Raw genomic sequence first — 24,991 nt, forward strand, 5'->3', positions numbered from 1 at the left:
TATTGGATCCCAATAGGTCACCCAATGGGTCCCCTAATGGGTCACCCAATGGGCCCCCAATGGGTCCTTCCTTTTCATGGCTTCAAATAGCCCTTCGTTACCTCCACTTGGCTGCCAACCAAATGTAGCATTCCAACCCTTTGGCTAGGTCTGTGCGTGTGCAGTGCCTTTTTCGTTGAACCCTGAAAAATGACAGCAAACTTACTGCACAACGAACATTTTATTTTCTAGACTAGTACTCCTCCGATGAATAAGCCAATTACCCGGCCTAATCATCCTCGCAATGAGTCGGCAGTCCTGTCCCGTCACCATCTTCATGGTCACGTGGCAGTTCTCCCCTGCTGCCAGCTTCCCTGTGCGATGTAAGAATAGTAAAAAAAAGTTTGTTAGAAGTTGTCAAACAACCAGCAAAAACCGTTTCCTGCTGCTTTAGAGATTATTGCTAGGTATGCTAAGCAAGGGGTAAACAGGCTACCAAAAGTGCATTTAAATGCTCACTGTGCCAAACCATTTCTCATTTCTTGACTGTTGGCACTTGCCATACATAAAAATTGTATTGCAGTCAATCGCGATGTTTTCTACAGATGTGGCGCGACTTTCCTACTTTGACAAAAATTTTCCACAGGGCCTCCCTAAAGAGACAGTAAAGGATGAATAAATCTTTGTTTTTACTGAAAGCTCAGACGTTTCGCAGCTCTCTTGGCTTTTGTTTGACGAGCAACAATGCATTAGTCACTGAGAAATAAGCAAACAAATCTGGCATTTTCCCTCCCCCGCTTCCCTTTCATTTTTTTGTGATGTAGTTGTTGCGTAACAAAGAGCAGCATATAAAAGCTGTAGTATGCATTTTTTAGATACGTTGAGCTCATTTAAGGTTTTGAGTGGCGCTTATTTCACGAGCTCAACAACTTCAGAACAGTTTATTCGAAGAAAAGCACATTTACAGATGCTTCTCCAATGAGCTCTTGCCGTTCTCAACTTATGTGACATCACAAGCCATAGTACCCGAAAATGTTGGGGCATTGTCGCCTGTTTTCCTGTTTCTGGCATTTTCTGCCTTATTCAACACCTGCCGGTTGCGAGAATGGCGTGTTTAGATTCTCAGCACTGTAATCTATTGATGCAAGTCAACTTGTTTTTACCCTTTAGTGTCTCTTTAAAAATACAGCTCAAGAGAAATGGCAGTCCACAAAGCTTGTGAAGGTTCCATAAAAACTAGCAATGTCCCACTTTTCATTGTGGTCTCTCTTTTGTGCTCATCATGAATTTTTCCACAAAATTAATCTCGATAGCCCATTCAGCATACCTTTTTGCCATCTTCTCGTTGTCGGCAAGCTTCTCAATGATGTATTTGTTGACGTTTTTCACCGCCAGGTCGAACAACTCACTCCCCGGGAGAGTTCCCTTTCTCTTGAGGCGCTCCATATAGCAGTCTGCATTTTACAGAGATAAAGTAAGTCACAATTAGAGAGCAAACAAGGATGTTTCCTTTTAAACATATTCTTCGCAAAATGTGACTGCAGTAATGCAGCATTTCACAGTGCACACTGCTAGTATGGTTGTAAAATTTGAGTATAGCATATACCTTTTGTTGCAACTTGCAATGCATAATCATTTGCGCACAAAAGTTCACCCAAACAGACACAAGTCTCTTGTTTGGCTGTAAATTAGAATTGACAGTCAACTGCAGAAAAACTTTGACCTCTGAAACTATTTTCATCTATACTGTGCCTAAAAAAACTCAAAGATACAAAATATGAAAGCTGAATTATGTGCACGCATACCACAAGCCGCCCACAAATATCATCAATTTTGAAGCTGAAACTGAGAACAGTGGCCATAATGGCAAGACTGAAGCGACTTAGAAGCAGTCTTGGGCACTTCATCCTTTGTGGGGTTGAACGCGCTGCAGCAATGCAGGCGATGAGGCGCGCCGTAGTGGAGGGCTCCTGATTAATTTCGACCGCCTGGGGATCTTTAACGCGCACCTAAAACTCGAACACACAGGCGTTTTTGCTTTCTGCCTCCATCAGAAAAGCGGCCGCCGCGGCTGCTCAGTACTGCAATGCCATAGCCACTGAGCCACTGCGGTGGCAACCAGTTAATAGTAATGCGTTATCGGTCACTAGTTACTCTTTTCTGCAACTTGCAACTGTAACACTGTCACGTTTTTACACGATCACTGTAACACGAAATACCGTTAAGTGACTTTCTTTTTTTATAAAAACCGATCAAACAGCAACGCTCGTTAAAGGCTGACAGCAGTTTACGCTTTCCTCTCTTTAGGACTTTCTTTTTTCCCATATCCTCTCTGCCTTTCACATTTTTGGCACACTTTAGTTTAGGAGAAGTCACTAAGAGGGTTATCTTTCCTGCAGAATACCGAGGTTGGTCCGGTCTTTGAGGTTATTTAATTTTCATACTTTTATTTTTAAAAACTTTGGAGCTATTTTAAACTATTTTAATTCGCACCAATTAAGTCATCTCACAGGCCTACCACTCATATGCCAGTTGACGTAGTGGTATCTACTGCACGTAAAAAAAAGGCAAAATGTTCGTTTAGCTGACCTTTAACAAAAGCTTTATGAAGTGTAATAGCTGCAAGCATTGAAAATTATAGCAAAGTTAAGTTCAATGGTCCTACAAAGTTAAACCTCAAACATTTGGTAACCTGTGCAAGAAAGAGGAAACCGGCTTTTTCTGAGAAACTTAGGCCCTGTGAAAATCACCATAATCTGCCTATTTAGGTTTACTGCTGGATGAAGGCCTGGCTACAAATGAAGCTTGTACCATGCGGGATGACTATACTATCGGGAGCAAGCAGTGTAGCATTTCACAAGCTGTCAGAGAAGTTATAATTCTTGTCAGTGCACTTACCGCGCAACACTTCCACCTTTTTTGGAGTGAGTGCGTCTTTCCTGGGGCGACCTGGGAAGCGAGGGCTGTGTTTGCCTAAAAAAGTGAAGTGATAATGTTCAGATCAAGGTGACAAAATGAACACCACAAACAGCCCCTTACCAAAAAGAGACCGGTTTAACAAAGTTGATGGCTCCCAGATCGCCACCAGAAGCTCCTTCACGTAGAGGGAGTCTTTCGGCTGCCTTTCGATACGGGTCCACACTTCCCGCCGAATTTCGACACCCTGCCCTATGTCAACCTAAAAGGAGTATAACAAACCACAAGAACATGTCAGTCTGCACGAAAATCAAGACAAGTTAAATTCACAAACAAATGCAAAAAACTTGCCGCTGAACACACACAACACGTGCACAGCATGCGTTCAAATGAAGGCCTCGCAAGCTACACTGATCATGAAAAAATTTATGGTGGTTGACACTACACAAGACAACCGCGATTCACAAAGGTGACTGTGCTTCCCAAATTTTTACTAATATAAGCTCATCTTTATTTCACCTGTTCTATACCGACAGCATTACATAAAATCCTCTCAAGATGCTTTTGCCAGCTCCAACCCTTTGCAAGTTGAGCCCCCTACATTTCGTTCCCCATCCCTCCACCTTGTTTCCTGGAACTAAACTTGTTGTGTGGCTTACATGGCTCCCGAGAAATTTTCGAAGCGTGGACATTTTTAGAACAAGGGGAAGGGGGGTCGGGAGATGTGAAATTTAATAATTTTTTTTCACACCAATTGAAAAACTTTGGTAGAATGCTGCATATTGCAGTGCTGCAAAAAAATTTTTAAAAATTAAAAAAAGCACTTATGTGGAGTGGGGAGGTCATTTAAACACCAGGCCTTCGGACATATGTACAGCCTCAGTTTAAACCCTGCAAAGCATTGAGGGCCCTAAAACAGAAGGATGATATTAGGGTGACCTGAATGCCAGTGCACATAGGAGCCTAGGGAAACACCACTGCACCTCCCCGTATAAGCTACGCGAATTTTGACACTCCAGTTTGCAAAGCCAACATGCAATATCCCTTTCTGCACTGCCAAACTCTTGATCTGCTAAGCTATAAAATAGTGTTTTTCCACATTCTGATATTGAAGCTGTGCGTAGGGGCACACTTGTGCACCCTCAGCACCCAGTCACACTAGCCCAGTTCAGTGTTGCCATCAGTCTGGCATGTGTGATTTAGTAACCGGTTGCCCATCCCCTCCCCTATCCGCCTCTTCCCACACCAGCAACCTATAGTCCTGTCACAAACCAAATTCATCAATCAATCAAACCACTCAAATTGTGATGACAACACGCAATTAAAAAGTTTAGCGATAACCAATACCAACTCTGAAATTCTAATCCCTCAATCTCCAACTCACCAGGTCTTCCATGGGCACACCAGGGTCATGTTGCACATTCCCACTGCTCCTTGATAGAACAGCAGGCTGTGGAGGAGCTTGTGACGGAAGGGCAGAGGGAGGCAAAGGCCGAGGGAGGGAAGGGCAGCTGGAGGTGGAAGGAGGGTTGAATGGAGGGCAGGCTGAGGTGGATGGGTGGGCAGGGGGAGGGGAAGGCATGTGGAGGGAAGTGCAAGCCGAGGTAGAGGGACGGGCAGGCAGAGGAGAGGGCAGGTTGAGGACAGGGCAGGTGGAGGTAGAGGGACGGACAAGGGCAGGTGGAAATGGCCCTGTAGCTGCGCTGGCAGGCTGGCAGGGCTCAGTGGGGGACCGAGGGGGGCGCTCTTTCTCTTCTAGCCTTCCATCTGAAAAAAAAAATGATACCCCTGTCACACGGGCACTTTGAATCACAATTGAGTCGATCCGACCGGGCTCAATCCGGATCGGGTGCTGCTACACGGCAGTTTCAATGGCAATAGATTTCGATCCAGCTCGAACTCAATCCCTGTTCCCAAAGCACGATTGAGATTCTCGAGCGCGATCAGAGGAAACTGGTGATACTCTCGTCCCCACTGAGCAATGGCACAGAAGGTGACAACTTTAACGCCACAAATTGTATCAAATAACTTTACCCAAGTAAATGCGCGATCAGATTTATATAGTTACGCAAACCTACGACTGCGTAAAGTTACCAGGCGGCAGCGACGAAATATATTTTTGGCGGCCTTTGGCGTACGCGAGAGCAACTGAAGCAACTTCTCACTCAGGATTGAGACGTGCCAAGTAGCAGCGCCGATGCGTCAAGCGCGCTGGAAAATTAGATCGCAATTCACTTCAATCGCGATTGAAAGTGCCCGTGTAACAGGGGTATAAAATAGAAATAAAAAGAAAATGAAGCCCGCAAGAACCAAAAATTATTTTTTCTGTATGCAGGAGTTGCTACAAATAAATTTTCCTGTTAGCCAATGCAGAAAAATGAATTTCCATGTCAGCCACAACATAATTTCAGGGGAAATTTCTCATATAAACTATCCATATAGAGGCTTTCCATATGAGCAATCATACTAGCACATATTCCAACTTCCACATGTAAACTTGGCCAGCGTTTTCTTCTGAAGTAAAAAAAAAAGGTGATACCTGCACTCCTGCGGCTCCCAAACCTGGCAATCACAGCCCGTTGCAGGCCCTTGTTCAATGCTGCAAGTTCGGCAATCTCTTCTTCTTTTTTTTCCAGCTTTCTTTCTAGCTCTGCAATAGTGTCTTCTGCAGCCCGTAGTTTCTTCCGTACAGGCTCGTCCGCATCGTTGGCCAGGGCGCTTTTTTTTCTTTTAATGATGTTCAAGATTTCCGCCTTCCGGGTCTCCCGCTTGCCTTTTGGCGGCTACAAAGCAAATGCACAGGTGTTAGTCAAACAGTTATGATATTGCTATTTTAAAGCTACTTACCTCCTCCACAACATCCTCGTCATATGTGTCCTCATCATATGCATAACTTCTTTTTACGCGGAGGCGCTTTTCTCCTTGCAGTTTTTTTTTAGGTGTTCCTCAGACTCTAAAAGTGGCAGATGCAGGTGCATGTATTAGTGAATGCATGCACATAAGGTCAATCTACGTACAGCAAAGAAAATTGTGCATACACACAAACCATTATAGGTTTCAGCAAGTGTTCTGATAAGAGATGTTGGAACGGGGCAGGTGCCGAAATGTTTCGGTATACATTGACAAGCATTAACACAAATCATGAACCATTCCACTCGATGCAGATGGACAACAAGCGAAATAGCCACACCCATAAATTTGTTTTACAAGTGAGGGTACCAGTAAATTTTGCACGTTAGCGTTCGCGGCGGTCATCTGGGAAAAACACAAACACATCGCAAAAAAAAATTTTATTCTTATGCATAATTCCTAGAGACTTAATTTCTATTAAACAAGCGCGCGATCGACTGCACAGCGTTCGCGAGACAGCCTAGTGTTGATCCGTGATGCGGTGCAATTTTTTTTTTCATAAGCATGGGCAGGGGCCAAGATATGCTGTACAGCTGGCGGGGCAGAATTTTTCGCGTGATAAATAATGTAAAACATGCACAGCGACGTGCACGTGCTGCTAGTCGGCTAGCTACTTGCGCGCGTAACTGGGTGCCAGCCGAGCATGCATGCAGGCACAGAATCATGAACTTATACGTCACCAGCTTTTCCATCGAAATAATGTCATTATACTTCAGCAGGCAGGTCTATGTGCAAGACTTACCTGCTAAAAGCAGCACTCTTGCACGGTAGAAGTCTGTCGCGCCGTTTTCATCTGTCCAGCTCACCAGGAGCGGAGTCACTGGAAAATCTTCTGTATCTTTGGGGGCAAAATCTTTTATGTCAGTAATACTGACTACGGCACACGTCCGATCGTCCACATATCGGACGTACGCGTGGGTTATCATTTCTGCACGTGAAGCTGCACACAACGACAAAGACGGCCTCACAGCCTCACAATCAAGCATCCGACCATGAGGTAAGGCCGACAATGCATCAACGGCGTGACGGTAGTACAGCACATATTTGTTTTAAACGTGTGTAAAGCAAAACAAAAATGCTTTATATATTTATATATAGAAGTATTTAATAAGTAGCTTTTATTAAATATGCGTCCTTTTTTCGTGGGTTGAAGTGAATACACGTCTACTGCGTCTACTTACTAGCAGCGCCTCCAAGGAAAGGCAACGCAAGCAACGCCAGGATCACGCATGGGATCACGCCGCTACCGCTAGGCTAGCCCAGCCCTGTGCCCAGCCGGACGTGGAAAGAAAAAGTTCGGCTTATGAGTTGAGTCAAGCGTGGCATTAAAACCTTCGGTTGGCGAAGCTGTTCGTGCTCAGAAATGGGTAGCCCAAAAAAGCGCAGAAAGCGAGGCACGTACAAAAATTACCTCAACCCTGGCGCGGAATTCAAAATTCCGAGGTCGACTCTTGATTCACAGGCCCGCCGCGAACGCCGTGAGGATGCGAGCGATGTGGTAAGTCCTGTTCATTTTCTTGCACAGTTTCATTCGTGAATGGCCGTGTAGTTTCAGCTACATTGACTTAATTCGCACGTATACATGTGCAGGAACAATACGAATGCGACTCGGACGACACGGACCAACTAAACGTGGGCTCGGACGGTGCCCTGGCAGGCCGCGAACACCGTGAGGATGCGAGCGACGTGGTAAGTCCTGTTCATTTTCTTGCACAGTTTCATTCGTGAATGGCCGTGTAGTTTCAGCTACATTGCCTGAATTCGCACGTATACATGTGCAGGAACAGTACGAATGCGACTCGGATGACACGGACCAACTAAACGTGGGCTCGGACGGTGCCCTGGCAGGCCGCGAACACCGTGAGGATGCGAGCGACGTGGTAAGTCCTGTTCATTTTCTTGCACAGTTTCATTCGTGAATGGCCGTGTAGTTTCAGCTACATTGACTTAATTCGCACGTATACATGTGCAGGAACAATACGAATGCGACTCGGTCGACACGGACCAACTAAACGTGGGCTCGGATGGTGCCGTGGCAGGCCGCGAACACCGTGAGGATGCGAGCGACGTGGTAAGTCGTGTTCATTTCCTTTCACAGTTTCATTCGTGAATGGCCGTGTAGTTTTTGCTGCATGACTTAATTCGCTTGTATACATGTGCAGGAACAATACGAATGCGACTCGGACGACTCGGACCAACGAAACGTGGGCTCGGACGGTGCCCTAGCAGACAATCTTGCGGCGGAGATTGAGACAAGCGTAAGCTTTATATGCATTTAATGATTTAACTACCTGAACTAAAAAGTGCAGCAAAATGGTATGGTGTGTCATGGTTCTTGCCGTTCGTAGGACGCCGAGAGTTCATGCGAACCCAACTGCGAGCCGCCTACATCAGCGGACTTGCCGACCGTGGCCGGTGGTACGTCGGATGCAGAACCGAATGTACGTAGTCAGTTTGGGTGATTTTTAATTTTTTTCCTATTCTGCAAGCGGGGTACTGAGGTCGACGTGTACGTATGAGAGGCAGCTGTGCATAAATTATAGCGGCTACCTCAAGTAGTATAAATAATGCTTAAAGTTCGAAAAGCCTTCTTCATGAATAGCCCTTAAAATAAACCTATTTTTAGAAGATTCGTTTGTAAAATCAGTTCTGTATAAAAACAATGTAGAATGTGTATTGCCGTAGGAGAATTTTTATGCCCTTTTTTTGCGCCATATCTGAAGGGTTTTTGGGCTTCACACACGTGCGTTGTTATACTTGTCACAGGACTTTGAAGGGGATTACGAGTACTCGGACTACAGCTTCTCATGCAGTGCCTGCAGCAGCTCCAGTGATGATGAGAGAAGTGACACCTCGGTAAGCCCTTCTATGCTGTGAACCCGTCATGGTGGCTCAGTGGCTACGGCATTGCTCTGCTAAGCACAAGTTCATGGGATCGAAACCCAGCTGCGGTAGCCACTTTTATGATGGAGGCGAAAAGCAAAAATGCTCGTGTGTTCGACATTTCGTTGCACGTTAAAGATCCCCAGGTGATGAGCCCTCCACTACGGCATGCCTCATCACCTTCGTTGCGTCGGCGCGTTAAACCCCACAATCAATCAACCTTCCATGCTGTGAATATTAAATCTTAATTAGCTACAGTTGCACACTGGCTGGAGTATCACTCTCCGGTGTACAAGCTTAGTTGAAGGGTGGAAGTATTAATTTATAATGCTAGGAGCTGGTGCAGTCAATATAGCGTCATAAATAGCCACATTTCTGGCAGCAGCAGTTCTGCCATCTTTTTGTATGCCCCGTTCAACTATTTCCACCTGTCTGTACACCAACAAACTGGTATTTACACTTGGGATTTTTTTTTCTTACATGGTCGTACAGTTTGTTGTTTGTCATCATAGCCTTGAAAATAATGCCTCATCACTGTTGTCTTTGTGCAGGAGCCTGATCCCAACCAGCCGGGCAGTGGTACAACACATCACCCTGAGATTGCTGGTCTTTTTAAAGAGGTCCTGTCTCGGAAGCTGGTGGTTTTGAAAGGAGACATCCTACTCATGGTTCTGAAGTACGCTCTGCGGATGAATTTGTCATTCACAGGCCTAGCAAGCCTTGTGGACATGATCAACTCATTTTTCGATAGTCCTGTTCTTCCCCGTTCTAAATATTTTGTTAATAAGTTGTTAGGTTGCCAAGGGACCCAGATGACATTTCATTTCTTTTGCCCTGAGTGCATGATTTACGTTGGTGAGGGTGGACCAGGAGTATCACTGCAGTGTCCTGAATGTAAGAGGGTGTGTGGATCGTCTCCACTTTGCGATGCACCTTTTTTTGTGCTTTTTGATATTCCCTCACAACTTCAGAAGCTCCTCAAGGGCTGTGAGTTTCTGGATTTGACAGAGCCCCTCGAGTTCAATGGCACTTTGAGCGACATGAAGGATGGGAGCATGTACCGAGACTTCGTGACTGCAACAAGAAAAGCCGGCCACAGGATAAGCTTTTCGTGGAACACAGATGGCACCCCCGTTTTCAGATCGAGTCGCACATCTATTTGGCCAATCCAGCTTGTCGTGAATGAACTTCCCGTACCCGAAAGAATGAGGAAGCTTGTTTTGGCTGGTCTCTGGTTCAGGAAGGAAAAGCCCCATATGGGCATCTTCCAAGCACCACTTGTCGAGACGATGCATTCTCTGGCAGACGAGGGATTTCTGCTTCACCACAAGGGGAAAGAGAAACTCTTCAGGGGATTTTGCATTTGCTGTGCCGTAGACTCAGTTGCAAGAGCACCCATGCAGGGCATGAAACAGTTTAACGCGTATTATGGGTGTAACTGGTGCTTGCACCCAGGTGACACACTAGGGGGTAAGGTGGTAAAGTACCCCGTTGAACAAAATGCTGTTGAGAGGAGCGAGAAGCAGATGGTAGAAGACATGGAGAAGGCAGCCATGCAAGATAAGCCTAAGCCGTTTAATGGTGTAATTACCGTCTCTCCACTGATCAACATGCCACAATTTCATATAGTGTGGAGCTTTGTTCCGGACTATATGCATTGTGTGCTGTTGGGAGTGGTGCGCCAGTTTTTAGAGTTGTGGCTTGAATCAGCCGGAAAGACGTTCTATGTCGGGCGTAGCCAGCAGGCCATTGATAGCAGGTTAATGGCTGTTTCACCACCAAAAGATGTAAGGAGAGCCCCAAGGCCCACCAAGGAGAAGCGCTTTTGGAAAGCAAAAGAGTGTGAAAATTGGCTGCTTTTTTACAGCTTGCCAGTACTGGATGGCATTTTGGATCGGCAGTATTTGCAGCAATGGGCCTGTCTGGTGGAGGCTCTGCATAATATGCTGGAGCCCAGGGTGTCATTCACTGACCTTGCTGTTGCAGAGGGCCTCCTTTTGGACTTCCATGGCAATGCTGAAGTGCTGTATGGACCTGAGTGCATGACGTACAACATGCACCAGCTGCTCCATCTCGGCAAAAGCGTGCGCCATTGAGGTCCACTGTGGGCGCACTCAGCATTTCCTTTCGAGGCGGGTAATGGCACCCTGAAGGCAGCCGTGAAAGCTTCCAATGGCATTGCTAGTCAGATAGGCCGGATGCTGCAAATAGACACTGTTGTGGAACAGTGTGCTGAGCTTAGCACGAACCAAAATGCCCTCGAGTACTGTGCATCACTAACTAAGACGTTAACCAAAAAGGCCATTTCCACTTCTGAGGGGGTGCATTTCTTGGGCAGGGGCAGCCCGTTCATGGCTCCTGACTGTACTGTCAGAAATGTGGAGCTTGTGTCGGGAAGTTGTACTGAATTCAACCGTATCTGCTTTAATGGTAGCATAATCACCAAGAGAGTCTATGCCCAGGGCAAGAGAAACAACAGCTATGTTGTGCAGCTTGTCGATGGCACATTTGCTGTTGTCGAAAATATTGTCCTAAACAATGGCTCCGGTTTTTTGCTTGTACATCGACTGAAATGTAGAAAGCTGAGGTTTCCTTCTGTTGAAATGAAGCACGTGCTGCAAGTAGTTTACATTTGTAATTACATGGAGGTAGTGCTGTTGTCTTCTGTTCACACTCTTGGCATTTTCATGGAATTGAACAGCACGTTCGTGTGTCCAATTCCTAGTTCTTACACCCTTTAACTGGCACAGTTCAATTAAAATTTTGGTGTTGAACATGCCAAAGCTACACATGGGCTAAGAGGCACACCGTAGTGGAGGGCTCCGGATTAATTTTAACCACCTGGGGACCTTTAACGTGCGCAGAAATCTTGGAGCACGAGAGTGTTTTTGCTCTTCGCCTTCATCAGAAAAGTGGCCGCCGCGGCCGGGAATCGATCTTGTGACCTTGTGCTCAGCAGCGCAACGCCATAGCCACTGAGCCACCGCAGTGGGTAGTGGTGCGACTCATAATTTTGATTTACATGCTGCCATCCTTCTATAAAAGTAGTGTGCTAAGGTGTCATTGAACTAAAGCAGTAGGCAATCGAGGGGTCTTCTGCTGTTATCATGCGTGTGGTTGTGTCCACTTCAGGATGAAACCCTCTCCCAAAAGTCTTCAGCCACATCTCTGAAGTGCTGGCCGAATCCATTTTTTGTGAAATTTCCGTAGTGCATCCCTCCATTGAATCCTTGGCAGGCCTCTCTTGCATTTACAATCTATTGGGAGCCACTACTCTGTCAAACGGGTTGTCCATGCGCATGACATGACCTGCCCATGTCCATTTTCCTTACTTAATTTCAGCTAGAACGTCTTCCACATAAGTGTGTTTGAAGGGACACTAAAGGCTAAATGAAGTTTTGTTTTTACTGAAAGATCATACGTTACGTAGCTCTCTTGGCTTTTGTTCGATGAGCAACGATGTGTTACTTGCTGAGAAATAAGCCAACAAATCTGGCATTTTCCCTCCCCCGCTTTCCTTTCATGTTTTCGTGACGTATCTGTTGCGTTGCAAAGAGCAGCATATAAAAGCTGTAGTATGCATTTTTTAGATACGTTGAGCTCATTTAAGGTGCGTTTATTTCACGTGCTGAAAAACTTCACAACAGTTTATTCGAAGAAAAACACTTTTATAGATGCTCCTCCAGCAAGCTCTCGCCGTTCTCAACTTTTGTGACGTCACGAACCGTAGTACCCAAAAGTGTGCGGGGCTTCGTCGCCTGTTTTCACGTTTTTGGCATTTTCAGCCTTATTTAACATCTGCCGGTTGTGAGAATGGTAGAATGGTATTTTTAGATTCTCTGCACGGTAATTTATCGAAGCAGGCAAACTTGCGTTTACCCTTTAATGTCCCTTTTATCCACACAGCAGTTTCCTTGTCCCTCAGCGTGACTCCTAGCATTCTTCTTTCCATAGTCCGTTGGGCTGATATGTTTCCTTTCTAGTCATTTAGAGAACCCCCACAGTGTGTTGCTGTAATTTCATACTATGTAGAAAACATTTGTTTTTTTCACTATGTTGCTGTAATTTCATACAATGCACATTGCATTACACAGGTCATTCGTTCACTACAAAACGTTGTGGTTCTCTTCCACCACTTATATTTGCTGTGGTCATTGTAGAGAGCTTGTGAAATGGTTTCTTTTTTCATATGTAATTTTAAATTGTGTTTTAATCAAGGAATCTATAGATGCTTTATATACTCTGTTTCATTGTGGGTATGTGCAATTCTTACACCAACTTATCCTGTTTGTTTTGCATTGGCTATGTAGAAAGTGTACCCTGGGTCTATAGTGATATGGTTTACATGAGGTTGTATTATTTAAAGTGTATGTACAGTGCCCTAGAGCTTTTCCTTCTTTCTGAATTTTGTTGCAGGAGTAGTTCAAACATATTTGTGCACTAATTGCAATGTTGTGTGTGGTTCATTGGGAACATTTGTAAATAATCATGCATTTGTAAATAGTTCTGTATTGTAATCATATGTAAATAATTGATGTAAAAATGAATAAACTGATTATTAATAAGCTTTTTTGCTTTTATAAATTTCTTGCACACATCCCTGACAGTAACCGAGAGGTTATCACAAAATATCCTAGGAAATAAGCTTTAGTTTTGATAGTTGAGTGTCTTCAATTCAAGAAGCTCACCACTGAATGGCTCAATACAAGATATGGTTCCAATGGGATCGCAATACTAGAACTGATATTTAATGGGTTTTGATCAGGGAGCACATGTGTGCAGTGCAGTCACCGATATTGATTTTCCAGATGAGGTCACAGTGCATTTCTTTGGTCTTTTAATTGGTATTGCCCAATTGCAGCTCTAGCTTTCATTTGCCCATACAATTTATGTAGTGAAAGCAGTTACAGACTGCTACCACCGCAGAAATTCTCTGGGCCGGTAAACTAACATATACATATCAGATAAAATGAGTTAAATTAATTAGATACAACCTGACTGAACTTTCCCATTGGGTCATCTTTTTGCAGCCAATGGGCCCAATTGGGCCAACAGGAAGCAGCCATCCAATTGGTTTGCCAATTGGCCAACCTATTGGAGCATGGGCCCAATGGGAATCACTCCAATAGGTCAAGCCAATGGGTCCAATTGGGCCAACAGGAAGCAGCCACCCAATTGGTTTGCCAATAGGTTTGCCAATTGGCCAACCTATTGGAGCATGGGCCCAATGGGAATCACTCCAATAGGTCAAGTTGGACCCATTGGCCTTCCAATTGGACCATTAGGTGACCATTTGGACCCATTGGGTTTCCAATTGGACAAATTGGTCGGCCAATGGTTTTTTTCGGCTGGGAAGAAAGAAAGTGCTGAAGTATTGCAGCTCGCGGTACCCGATTTGTGTCAAGCTTTATAAAAGAAAGGTCACAGGACACAGGGCGAACTTGCCAAGGCGGTAAAATGTTTAAAGAGGATGACCTGTACACGTCTAAAAACGAAGCGCTCAGATCCGAGGCTCGCTCTCTCACTCGAAGTGAAAAGGGCAGAGGAACGGATGGGCGATTTACAAAAAGCACAGATGTGGATGTGTCGTTAAAGACAGGATAAAAAGGATGGTTATTCAGCGATGAAATTTTAAAAGCATAAAGTAAGTCCATGTACGTCCGTTGGTTCTCAAGGCTCCACTTATTACACTCGGCATACAGACTCTCGACAGGGCTAGTGCGAAAAGCACCCGACGCAAGCCGCAGCCCCAAGTTTAGCACTGGGTCAAGCATTCGCAACGCTGTTTTAGTCGCCGACCCATATACCACACTGCCGTAGTCTAAACGAGACCCAACCAAAGCAGTATAGAGCCGTAGTAGGAGTTCTTTGTCGGAACCATACGATTGATGGGAGAGAACCTTAAGTATATTCATTGTTTTGAGACATTTATTTTTAAGTTCCTTGATGTGGGGAATGAATGTGAGTTTGTGATCAAACACAACACCTAAGAACTTGTGCTCCTTGTTCACAGGAAGCGACACGCCATTCAGAGTAATGTCTGGGTCCGGATGGACCCCGCGCTTCCTGGAGAACACAACGCAGGAGCTTTTTGCAGGATTCAATTTAAACCCATTCTTGTCTGCCCAGCCGGCAAGCTTCTTGACACCAAGCTGGACTTGACGTTCGCATATTGACATATTACATGATTTAAAAGATATTTGTACGTCGTCTACATACATAGAATAAGAGATTGTTGGTGGCAGTGCCTTTCCAAGAGAGTTCATCTTTACGATAAAGAGAGTGCAACTCAACACGCCACCTTGCGGCACGCCATTTTCTTGGACGTGAACCTTTGAAAGTGCACAACCAACTCTTACTCTGAACGTTCTCTCCGACAAATAACTTTCAAGGGTGTTCAACATATTACCCGAAACACCGAATGACCTGAGGTCACTAAGGATCCCATAACGCCAAGCGATGTCATAGGCCTTCTCGAGGTCGAAAAAGACAGTTAAGCAGTACTGCTTATGCACGAAGGCATCCTTGATGTATGAGTCCAGTGCAACCAGTTGATCGTTTGTCGATCGCCCCACCCTAAAGCCTGCCTGGCAGCTCTCGATAAGACCATTGTACTCGAGGAAGTACACGAGCCTGCGATTGATCATCTTCTCGAAGAGCTTGCACAGGCAGCTCGTCAGGGCTATTGGACGGTACCTTGAGGGGGACGACGGGTCCTTTCCCTCCTTCAAGAAAGCCACTACAATGGCCTCCCTCCAAGAGTGTGGAATGTGCCCCGAAAGCCATATTTTATTATAAAGATGTAGAAGTACTTCAAGTGTGTCTGCGTGTAGGTGTTGTATCATTGTGTATGTAATGTTGTCTGGGCCTGGAGCTGAGGGTTTACACGTGCTCAGAGCAGCCCTCAGCCCATGTAGTGAAAACAGGGAGTTGTACGAAGTCTGTGATTTGTTGTTGTCGTGTAGGGACTTCTTTTCACAAGAGGCTTTATGTTTCAGGAAAGTGTTCGTGTAGTGTGCTGAACTGGAAACGTGTTGGAAGTGTTGTGCGAGTGTGTCAGCCTGGTCTTCCAGAGTGTCCCCTGTTGTACTGACCAGGGGCAGGCTGTGTGTCTGTTGTCCTTTAAGTTTGCGTATACGTGTCCATACTTTCCGTGTGTCTGTGTAGGAGTTTATTGATGTTATGAATGTACGCCAACTCTCTCGTTTTGCCTCACGGCGCACACGTTTTCCTAATGCCTTCGCCCGTTTGAACAAGAGGAGGTTTCCCGACGTGGGGTACCGACGAAGGATACCCCACGCCTTGTTCTGGGCCTCTCGCGCCCGCCTACAGTCCTCATTCCACCACGGCCTCCGCTGGTTGCGCGGGGCACCAGAGACGTGGGGAATGGACTTTTCGGCGGCGTCGAGGATGTGCGCCGTGAGGAGTTGGGTAGCTTCTTCAACGTGTAGGTGTCCTATGGATGTGTGGTGTAGTTTAGATGTCTCTGTAAATGTATTCCAGTTAGCTCGTGCTTCATTGAACCTATTATGGGAAGATGAACTGCTTGGGCCTTTACCTATATATGAAAGTGAGGTGGGGAAGTGGTCACTGCCATATGGGTCAGTTCCCAAACCCCACTCGAGAAGAGGAAAGAGAACTGCGGAGCCAATCGCCAAGTCAAGACATGAGTATGTGTTGTGTCCTATGTTATGGTATGTAGGCTGTTTACTGTTGAAAAGGCATGCTCCTGAAGATGTAAGGAATTTCTCTATGAGGCGACCTCGGGCATCCGTGCGAGAAGAGCCCCAAAGAGTGTTGTGAGCATTAAGGTCGCCTGTCAGGATGTATGGTTCGGGCAGCTGGTCAACCAGCGCCTCGAAGTCAGAGCTTTAAAGTGAAACATCAGGAGGAATGTATATGGAGCATACCGTTATCAACCTATTAAATAATATCAAGCGTATTGCTACAGCCTCAAGGATAGTGTTCAGAGTGACAGGGTGGCAGGCTAAGGATTTCTGGGCAATTATGGCCACACCGCCAGAAGAGTGTGTGGAGCCATCCCTGTCCTTTCTGAAGACCATGTAACTATTCAAGAAATTTGTGTGCCTGGAATTCAAATGTGTTTCCTGAACACACATTACACTTGGCTGATTAGCATGCAGTAGTTCGTATACATCGTCAAGATTTTTAAGAAGGCCTCTACAGTTCCATTGAATTGTTTTCTCTTCCCATTATTTAGTGTGAGAGCTACTGGAGTGTGTGTGTTTGTTTATGTGTCGTCTTTCGGGGCTGTGACTCTCGCCTTTTTTGGCTTGTCGGGAGGCTTTGGCGTCGGGACGCGTTCCTTGCGCTGCGTTGCAAGCAGGAACGGCCCGACATCCATGTCGTCGTCGGATGTCCGAGGGGTGGCCGACGGACCGGGCCCCCCGGACTTGGCCCCCCCCTCGGGAGCCCTTCGTTTGAGCCGCCACCGCCGAGGGCGTCCGGGGCGCCAGAGGTGGCACGGGCGGTGCGGTGGCGGTGGGAACTGGTGCGGGGCCCGTGGTGTCCATCACCTCGGTACCCTCCAACGGACTGGAGGACGGGGAGACAGAGGGGGGAGCGGCACCGGTCCCGACGAAAGAGGTTGCCACCACAACCGCTGCTGCCTCAGCAAGCGGCGTGATGGCGGGTTGGGCTGCCAGAGGCAACCCAGGGGGGGGGGGCGGAGGAGGGACCAGGTCAGACTCGCTGATCTGGGTCCCTGTGGAAACGAGACGCCGCTCCGCCCCCCGGCGAGCTGCGTCGGCGTACCTCCCCAGGGGGAAAGAGGCGAACCTCTTTCGCGCCTCTGGGAAGGTAAGGTTCTCAGTTACTTTCACCTTGATGATCTCCTTCTCCTGTTTGAATTTCTCGCATGTCCTAGAGTAGGCCCCGTGGGGCCCCTGGCAGTTAGCACACATGAGGGTTTGCGATGGGCAGTTGTCTGATGGATGATCGTGTTGTGCGCACTTGGCGCATGTTAGTCGACCACGGCAGGCGGTACTGCCATGCCCAAACCGCTGGCATTTAAAACACCGGCGGGGGTTGGGGATGTATGGCCTGACGGGGCAATGAATGAAACCTGCATTTACTGATTCAGGAACTGTGGAATGGTCAAAAGTCAATATTACATGTTTTGTTAGGATTTCCTTGTTATCTCTACGAATCATGATACGCCTCACTGCTGTCACACCTTGGTCCTTAAGGCCTTCCAACAGATCGGTGTCAGTTTCATTCATTAGATCTGACTCAGAGATCACACCCTGGGAGCTATTAAGGCTGCGGTGGGGTGTGACCCTGATGTCGAGATCTGCGATGCGAGTTTGAGTCAAGAGATTTGTAGCTTGTTGCTTGTTATTTACTTCTACAAGAACTTCTCCTGTTCTGAGTTTTTTGGCTTTGTAGGACTGACCAACAATGCCCTCAAGAAATTTGGAGATCAGGAAGACAGACTTTGTGGCAAGGGGGTTCGACGCATCAACAGATTCGATTACCAAAAACCTAGCATAGTTGTCCGGCTTTCGGAAAGTCGTCGTTGGCAACGGAGGAAAGGATACTTCGGTGCGGCCCCTTTTAGGGGGCCGATCTTTGGATTTGGAAAATTTGGAAGCCATATATCATAGAGATAAAAGCAGGGAGACGGGGGTACTTTCTTCTTTGACCTTACCCTGGTAGCCAAAGAGGTCCCGGAGCTCCCTGCCTGGTGAACAGACAGGGAGCCCATCCGCCGGAGCTTGACCTGGGCTCCGACGGCCACCGTTCGTGGTTTCTAACCCTCCACCTATAAACACATCGCCACGGTTGGATCCAGCTTATGTTAGGGGGCTCGGGGTCCGCGGTATCGCCAGTACCGTCACCAAGATTACTCAAGGTGCCCCGTGCGGGGCGATGTAGGAGTGTTTCAAGAGTGTTTGGGTGTAGGTGTTGTATCATGGTGTATGTGATTTTGTCTGCACCTGGAGCTGAAGGCTTACATGTGCTCAGAGCAACCTTCAGCTCATGAATTGAAAAAGGAGAATTGTAAGAAGTGTGCGACTTCTTGCTATCACGCAGGGACTTCTTTTCCGCAAGCGTTTTGTGCTTCATGAAAGTGTTTGTGTAGTGTGATGAGCTGGACACGTGTTCGAAGTGTTGTGCAAGTGTGTTGGCCTGGTCTTCGAGTGTGTCCCCTGTTGTGCTAACCAGGGGCAGGCTGTTTTTTTGTTGTCCTTTCAGCTTGCGTATTCGTGTCCAGACTTTGTGTGTATCAGTGTATGAGTTGATGGAGGTGAGGAAGGTGTGCCAACTCTCCCTTTTCGCCTTACGACGCACTCGCTTCCCAAAAGCCTTTGCCCGTTTAAAAGAAATGAGGTTATCTGACGTGGGGTACCGGCGAAGGACACCCCACGCCTTGTTCTGGGCCTATCGCGCCCGCCTACAGTCCTCGTTTCACCAGGGCCTCCTTGGGTTGCGGGACGCACTGGAGGCCTGGGGCATGGACTTTTCGGCGGCGTCGAGTATGTGTGCCGTGACGAGTCGGGTTGCTTCCTCCACGTGTAGGTGTTTTATGGTTGCGTGGTGTAGTTTAGATGTTTCTGTGAATGTACTCCAGTTTGCTTTTGATTCATTAAACCTATGACTGCTCGGGCCTATACCTATATACGTTAATGAAGTGGGGAAATGGTCACTACCATATGGGTCTGTGCCCACACCCCACTCAAGACATGGAAAGAGAGCTGCAGAACCAATCGCCAAGTCAAGATGCGAGTATGTATTGTGTCCTAAGTTATGGTATGTAGGCTGTTTTTTGTTGAAAAGGCATGCTCCGGAGGATGTAAGAAACTTCTCTATCAGGCGACCTCGGGCATCCGTTCTGGAGGAGCCCCAAAGAGAGTTGTGCGCATTCAGGTCGCCTGTTAGTATGTATGGTTCAGGCAGCTGGTCAACCAGTGCCTCGAAATCAGAGCTCAGAAGTGCAAAATCAGGAGGAATGTAAATGGAGCACACCGTTATTAACCTATTAAATATTATCGTACGGATTGCTACAGCCTCAAGGACAGTGTTCAGAGTGACAGGGTGGCAGGCTAAGGATTTCCGGGCGACAATTGCCACACCTCCTGAAGAGTGTGTGCAGCCAACCCTGTCCTTTCTGAATACCATGTACCTATTTAAGAAATTTGTTTGTTTCGAATTGAGGTGGGTTTCCAGGAGACACATGACACTTGGCTGACTGGCATGCAGAATCTCATACACATCGTCAAGATTTTTAAGGAGGCCTCTGCAGTTCATTGGATGATGTTTTCTGTTCCCATTATTTAAATTTAAGAATAACTGGAGTGTGTGTGTGTGTCTGTTTGTTCATGTGTCGTCTTTCGGGGCAGTTATTCTAGGATTTCTAGGCCTTTCTGTCGGCTTCGACATCGGAGGCCGTTCCTTGCGCTGCGTTGCAGGCAGGAACGGCGCGACATCCATCTCCTCATCGGATGCCAGAAGGGTGCCCGGCGGACCAGGCCCCTCGGACTTGGCCCCCTTTCGGGAGCCCTTCGTTTGAGCCGCCACCGCCGAGGGCGTCCGGGGCACCAGAGGTGGCACGGGAGGGGCGGTGGCGGTGGGAGCCGATGCAGGGCCCCCGGTGTCCATCCGGTTGGCACCCTCCAACGCACTGGACGACGGGGAGGCAGAGGCGGGAGCGGCACCGGTCCCTACAGACGAGGTTGTCACCACAACCGCTGCTGCCTCAGCAAGCGGCGTGGGAACGGATTGGGCTGCCAGAGGCAACCCAGGGGGGGGGGTGGGGGAGGGACCAGGTCAGACTCGCTGAACTGGGTCCCTGTGGACACCAGACGCCGCTCCGCCCCCCGGCGAGCCGCGTCGGCGTACCTCCCCAGGGGGTAAGAGGCGAACCTCTTTCGCGCCTCTGGGAAGGTGATGTTCTCAGTTACCTTCACATTAATGATCGCCTTCTCCTGCTTAAACTTCTCGCACGTTCGAGAGTAGGCGGCATGGGGTCCCTGGCAGTTGGCGCAGGTGAGGGTTGATGATGGACAATTATCAGATGGATGATCATGCTGAGCGCACTTTGCGCAGGTCAGACGACCACGGCAGGAGTTGGTTCCGTGCCCGAACCGCTGGCACTTAAAGCAGCGGCGCGGGTTCGGAATGTAAGGACGAATGGAGCATCGGATGAACCCTGCGTTGATATGGTCAGGAAGTGAGGAGCAGTTGAAGGTCAAGATGATATGTTTCGTGGGGATTACCTTATCATCTCTACGCATCGTGATGCGGCGCACGGCTGTGACACCCTGATCCTTTAGACCTTCAAGAATATCAGCATCTGTCTCGTTAAGAAGATCTGCCTCAAAGATCACACCCTGCGAGCTATTCAGGCTGCGGTGGGGTGTGACCCTGATGTCCAGATCGACCATTTTCGTCTGACCAAGAAGTGTGGTTGCCTGCTGTTGGTTTTTTACTTCAACAAGGACTTCAGCTGTGCATTGTTTTTTGGCGTTATAGGTTTTCCCAATGATTCCATCAAGGTATTTCGTTATCAAAAATACTGATTGTGAAGCAAGAGGGCGGGCTGTGTCAAGGGATTCGATAACAAGGAAACGAGAGTATTTGTCTGGCTTTGGGAAGCTCACGCTTGGAAGTGGAGGGAAAGATACTTCGGTGCGGCCCCTTTTCAGGGACCGATCACGTTTGGGGGGGGGGGTTTGAATTTTCCATACAGCATAGAAAAAAGCAGGGGACGGGGGTACTTTCTTCTCAAACCTTACCCTGATAGCCTGAGAGGTCCCGGAGCTCCCTGCCTGGTAAACAGACAGGGAGCCCATCCGCCGGAGCTTGACCTGGGCTCCGACGGCCACCGTTTGAGGCTTCTACCCTTCACCTTTAAACACATCACCACGGTAGGTTACAGTTTATTATGGGGGCTCGGGGTCCGCGGTGTCGCCAACACCGTCGCCATGAATACTCAAGGTGCCCCGTGCGGGGTCTTGATGGTATCGCACATAAAATAACTTTTCTTTTAATTGCAGACGAATACTGCCTTCGTGAACCCGACATCGTCATAGACTTGCGATGAACGTGCCGATCCTTCACGTGGTCAAAACAATCAAAATGGCGCCGGCAGAGAAACAGCAGCCAGCTAACAGCACCGCAAGATGGCGCACCCTCCGCTGAAACCGAAACCAAAAGTGCAAATTTTAGGCTAAAAAGTTTGGGGTTCACATATAATACAAGGCACAAATTTTACACAGTAAAATTTGGAAAAAAACTTGTATTATACGTGGGTTTTTACAGTACTTCCTCGGAGACGTCCCCCTGAAGACCGCCCTGACCCTTCCCATCCTGGGTGTAACGTTCAGTCCCTCTCTGGACTTTTCTGCTCGTATCAGCAGCACAGTGTCCAAGGCCCGCCGCATTCTGGGATTTGTGTCCCGCATCTCCCGTCCTTGCGACCCTGAGGTTTTCATGGCCCTGTACACAGCCTTTGCGCTGCCGCGGCTCGAGTATTGCACCTCTGTGTTGTCCCCACACCAAAGCCACCTCATCGACAAACTTGAGGGTATTCAGCGCCGCGCAACGCCTACCCTCTTTGCTCGCACCCTCGTTCGCCGCAAACCCCTGCCGGGATATGAGGATCGCCTGAAAACCCTGAAGTGACACACCCTGCAACAACGACTTGACGTAGCTCGAGTCCGCCTACTCTGCAGGGTGCTTGATGGCTCCTTCGGTGACACCAGCTGCCTCTCATCCTTTGTCCGGCTGAGCAAGCGGACTGGGCAGCCAGAGCTGCTACGCGCCCGTACCATCCATCACCGACACTCTGTGCTCATATCCGGCATTGAGACCCAGATAACGCAAAACGTCCTGAGGATGTCCTCAAATGGTCTAAACGTCCTGGATTCTACACTGGGCGTCCAGGGGACATCCCCAGGATTAGACATTGTAAATGATCCCTCAATGGTTCATCCTAGAGCTTATTTTGGATCACAATGGATTGCGAATGATCCCTAAATGATCCATTGTGTTACTTCTTTAGGATCACAATCGGTATGGACGTCTGACGATGCTGTTACCGTTGAGGCAAGGCTATTACACTCGTATGATACAGCAATAAAAGAAAAACAGTCAAGAAAGTTTCTATCATGTTTTTTTTTCAAAATTAGCAAAGTCCACTTTGGGTGGCACCGAGAAAAACGTAGTTTTTTGCCACCAAAATAATGGTCGGAACTGCTGAAATAATTTTTTGCCATGGTGTAGAATGGAGGAAAGGATCTTATTTGAGCACTGAAATAGAAATGTGGCTGCATTACTTCCCTCAATGGTAAGTACTTCTAAAGTTCGGATCTGGCACACATTGATATGACACACAGGATTTGACCCATTTTGGATAAAAAGTTGTTTATTGCACAGGTCTTTGCTAGTGAAAAACGGCTGGAAAAGTATCACTTAAGGTCTTTTTTAAAGTAACCTGCATAAAAGTAGTAATATGACTGTCATTTTTCAGCTGCAATCCCTTGCTGCACCGGAACAGAGGTCACTTGGTGCCGAGAGCACAACTAGATGTGGACAGAACTGTCTTGCCAACATCCGCACTCTTCCTGTTCGTCAGCGGCCGTTTCTTTATCTTAGAATCTCCTCAAAAAGTCGGAAAAGTACTTCAAATCTTCATGCAGCTGCCATGATTCTTCAAAGCTTTCAGAGAGAAGTCCCGTCACGCCTTTCACCTTCAGGGGGCTGACGTTGTGCTCGTACAAGCCACGCCTCTCTGGGGCATCTGAAAGATTCTTCCCTTTGCCTGAAACTGAAATAAAATTTGACACCGAGAACTGGTAATGTGGTTCTGCTCGCACTTCCAGGCTTCGTCTGTTGGGGTTCAGTTCCATACGAAAAACGTTCACTGTGCTAATCTTAAAGTACAGGCTTGATGTTGGCTTCAACACCTCTGCTGCATGTAGAGATCCCAGTGCTTTCCGAGCTCCAGTAATGTGCCATGTTCTGCAAAAACTATTTGTAACTTTGGGTAGAGCATGATGTCATTCTTGATCCTTTTAAAGACTCTATCTGGTGGTAAAAAACTGTGACCAGTAACGGGGAATACGAGAGCAACTTTCGATACCTCAGCAGGAACTTCATTTTGGAGCCACCACAGAATCGTGCATATCATGGCGGAGTTCTTGTTCTGGCCTGCACAGCCGTCGGCCACCAAACACTTCTTGGACTCCGGCATATTTGATGCTTTGAAGGGTGCTGTGTACAGCACTTGCCACTTCATTGCTTCCTTTGGCACTTTCATCTTCGCTCCAGGTGTAACAGTGGCCAACCTCTTTGGGCATTGAACCATTTTGTTGGTTTTGAACTATGCACAAGTGGTTTCCGGCTTCCGGCTGTAGTATGGCTGCTGGTCAGGAAGTTTAGGAATAGGTTGCTTTTGTTGGCAATGAAAGAACAGCGTCGGAAGATTTGCTCTTCTTTCTTTCAAGAGAACGTAAAAAACCTTATACTTCAGCATGTGCGCACGTTGCCCCGTCGGTGCACCTTTTGCTTCTGCAAATGGTCGTCCACCGTCTCGAGGTAGTGTGCATTTCTCAAGCATACTAAACACACGTCTGTCCTAGGTGCCCTGAAGAAAAGATTAAATTTAGTCCGAAAAATTCAATAAAAAAAGCCGTACTTCACTTGCGCATAAGTGAAAGCTTTAACAGTGTACATGTGCCAAAAATTCCTGCTGCTCTTGAGCGCCGATGGCAAGTAAAGCAAGTCAAGTAAAGTAAATCCAACTACGGCTGCACGCTTGGCTCCGTACCGTTTACTTTGTGGTCGCCGCCTCGATTTTCCAGCTTGATTTCCCCATTTCATGCTTGTTCTTCAGAAACCTTGTGACTGTACTGTGGCTGACTCCTAGCACAGCACAAAACATATCACGGCATACTGTGACAACTTGTCGTAGAGACGTAATTGTATGTCGCTGAGAGCGCACGATGGGAGGGTGTATTCGGTGCGTTACGGCGCTTCACAGGTCCACAAGTGCAAAACAGTGCACTCAAAGCACCACGTTTTGTTTCTGAAGTCCCAGAAATTTGTCCTTGAAACTTCTTGCTGAAGATGGCGAAACCAGAGGGCACTTAGTTTTCTTGTGCGTGCATTTCGGCAGTGGTACGCTTCGCACTCACTGTGCGCTACGTAGCCAAAGACCACTTCTTCTTGGACCGGTCACCAATCTCTTCGTTACCGTCGCCTTCCATTTGAGACGGGTAAACTCGGTCAGAAAACACCAAAACAAGGCAAGAGGTTAATTTCTCTATGGTTAAACCGC

At 47.4% G+C, this 24,991-nt stretch overlaps 2 protein-coding genes across 2 annotated transcripts; one reads left to right on the top strand and one right to left on the bottom strand.

The window, feature by feature from the left end:
• Window positions 1-268: 268 nt before the first annotated feature.
• On the bottom strand, window positions 269-3,587 carry LOC144148210 (BEN domain-containing protein 5-like). Its single transcript, XM_077679791.1, has 5 exons — window positions 3,555-3,587; window positions 3,019-3,157; window positions 2,878-2,952; window positions 1,307-1,433; window positions 269-353 (listed from the first exon to the last, which is right to left on the bottom strand). Exons 1-5 carry the CDS (start codon window positions 3,585-3,587, stop codon window positions 269-271), a joined length of 459 nt encoding a protein of 152 aa, XP_077535917.1.
• A 4,193-nt stretch (window positions 3,588-7,780) lies between these two features.
• Window positions 7,781-13,248, top strand: LOC144148211 (uncharacterized; the record flags this gene model as incomplete). Its single annotated transcript, XM_077679792.1, has 5 exons — window positions 7,781-7,876; window positions 7,968-8,063; window positions 8,154-8,246; window positions 8,572-8,661; window positions 9,240-13,248. Coding segments are annotated over 5 exons (1,920 nt in total), but the record flags the coding sequence as incomplete, so codon positions are not given.
• Between the last annotated feature and the right edge of the window lie 11,743 nt (window positions 13,249-24,991).

Source organism: Haemaphysalis longicornis, unplaced genomic scaffold (assembly GCF_048455015.1).
Source record: "Haemaphysalis longicornis isolate Haplotype H1 unplaced genomic scaffold, Haemaphysalis longicornis Haplotype H1 scaffold_8, whole genome shotgun sequence".
Lineage (NCBI taxonomy): Eukaryota > Metazoa > Arthropoda > Arachnida > Ixodida > Ixodidae > Haemaphysalis > Haemaphysalis longicornis.

What these genes read in the sequence shown, in the direction of transcription:
- LOC144148210 (XM_077679791.1), bottom strand. Translation starts at nt 3,587, where the DNA reads ATGTCCACGCTTCGAAAATTTCTCGGGAGCCAT. An exon ending in GAAAATTTCTCGGGAGCCAT is followed by an intron (nt 3,158 to 3,554) that starts GTAAGCCACACA and finishes TACTCCTTTTAG; the next exon opens with GTTGACATAGGGCAGGGTGT. An exon ending in GTTAAACCGGTCTCTTTTTG is followed by an intron (nt 2,953 to 3,018) that starts GTAAGGGGCTGT and finishes TCACTTTTTTAG; the next exon opens with GCAAACACAGCCCTCGCTTC.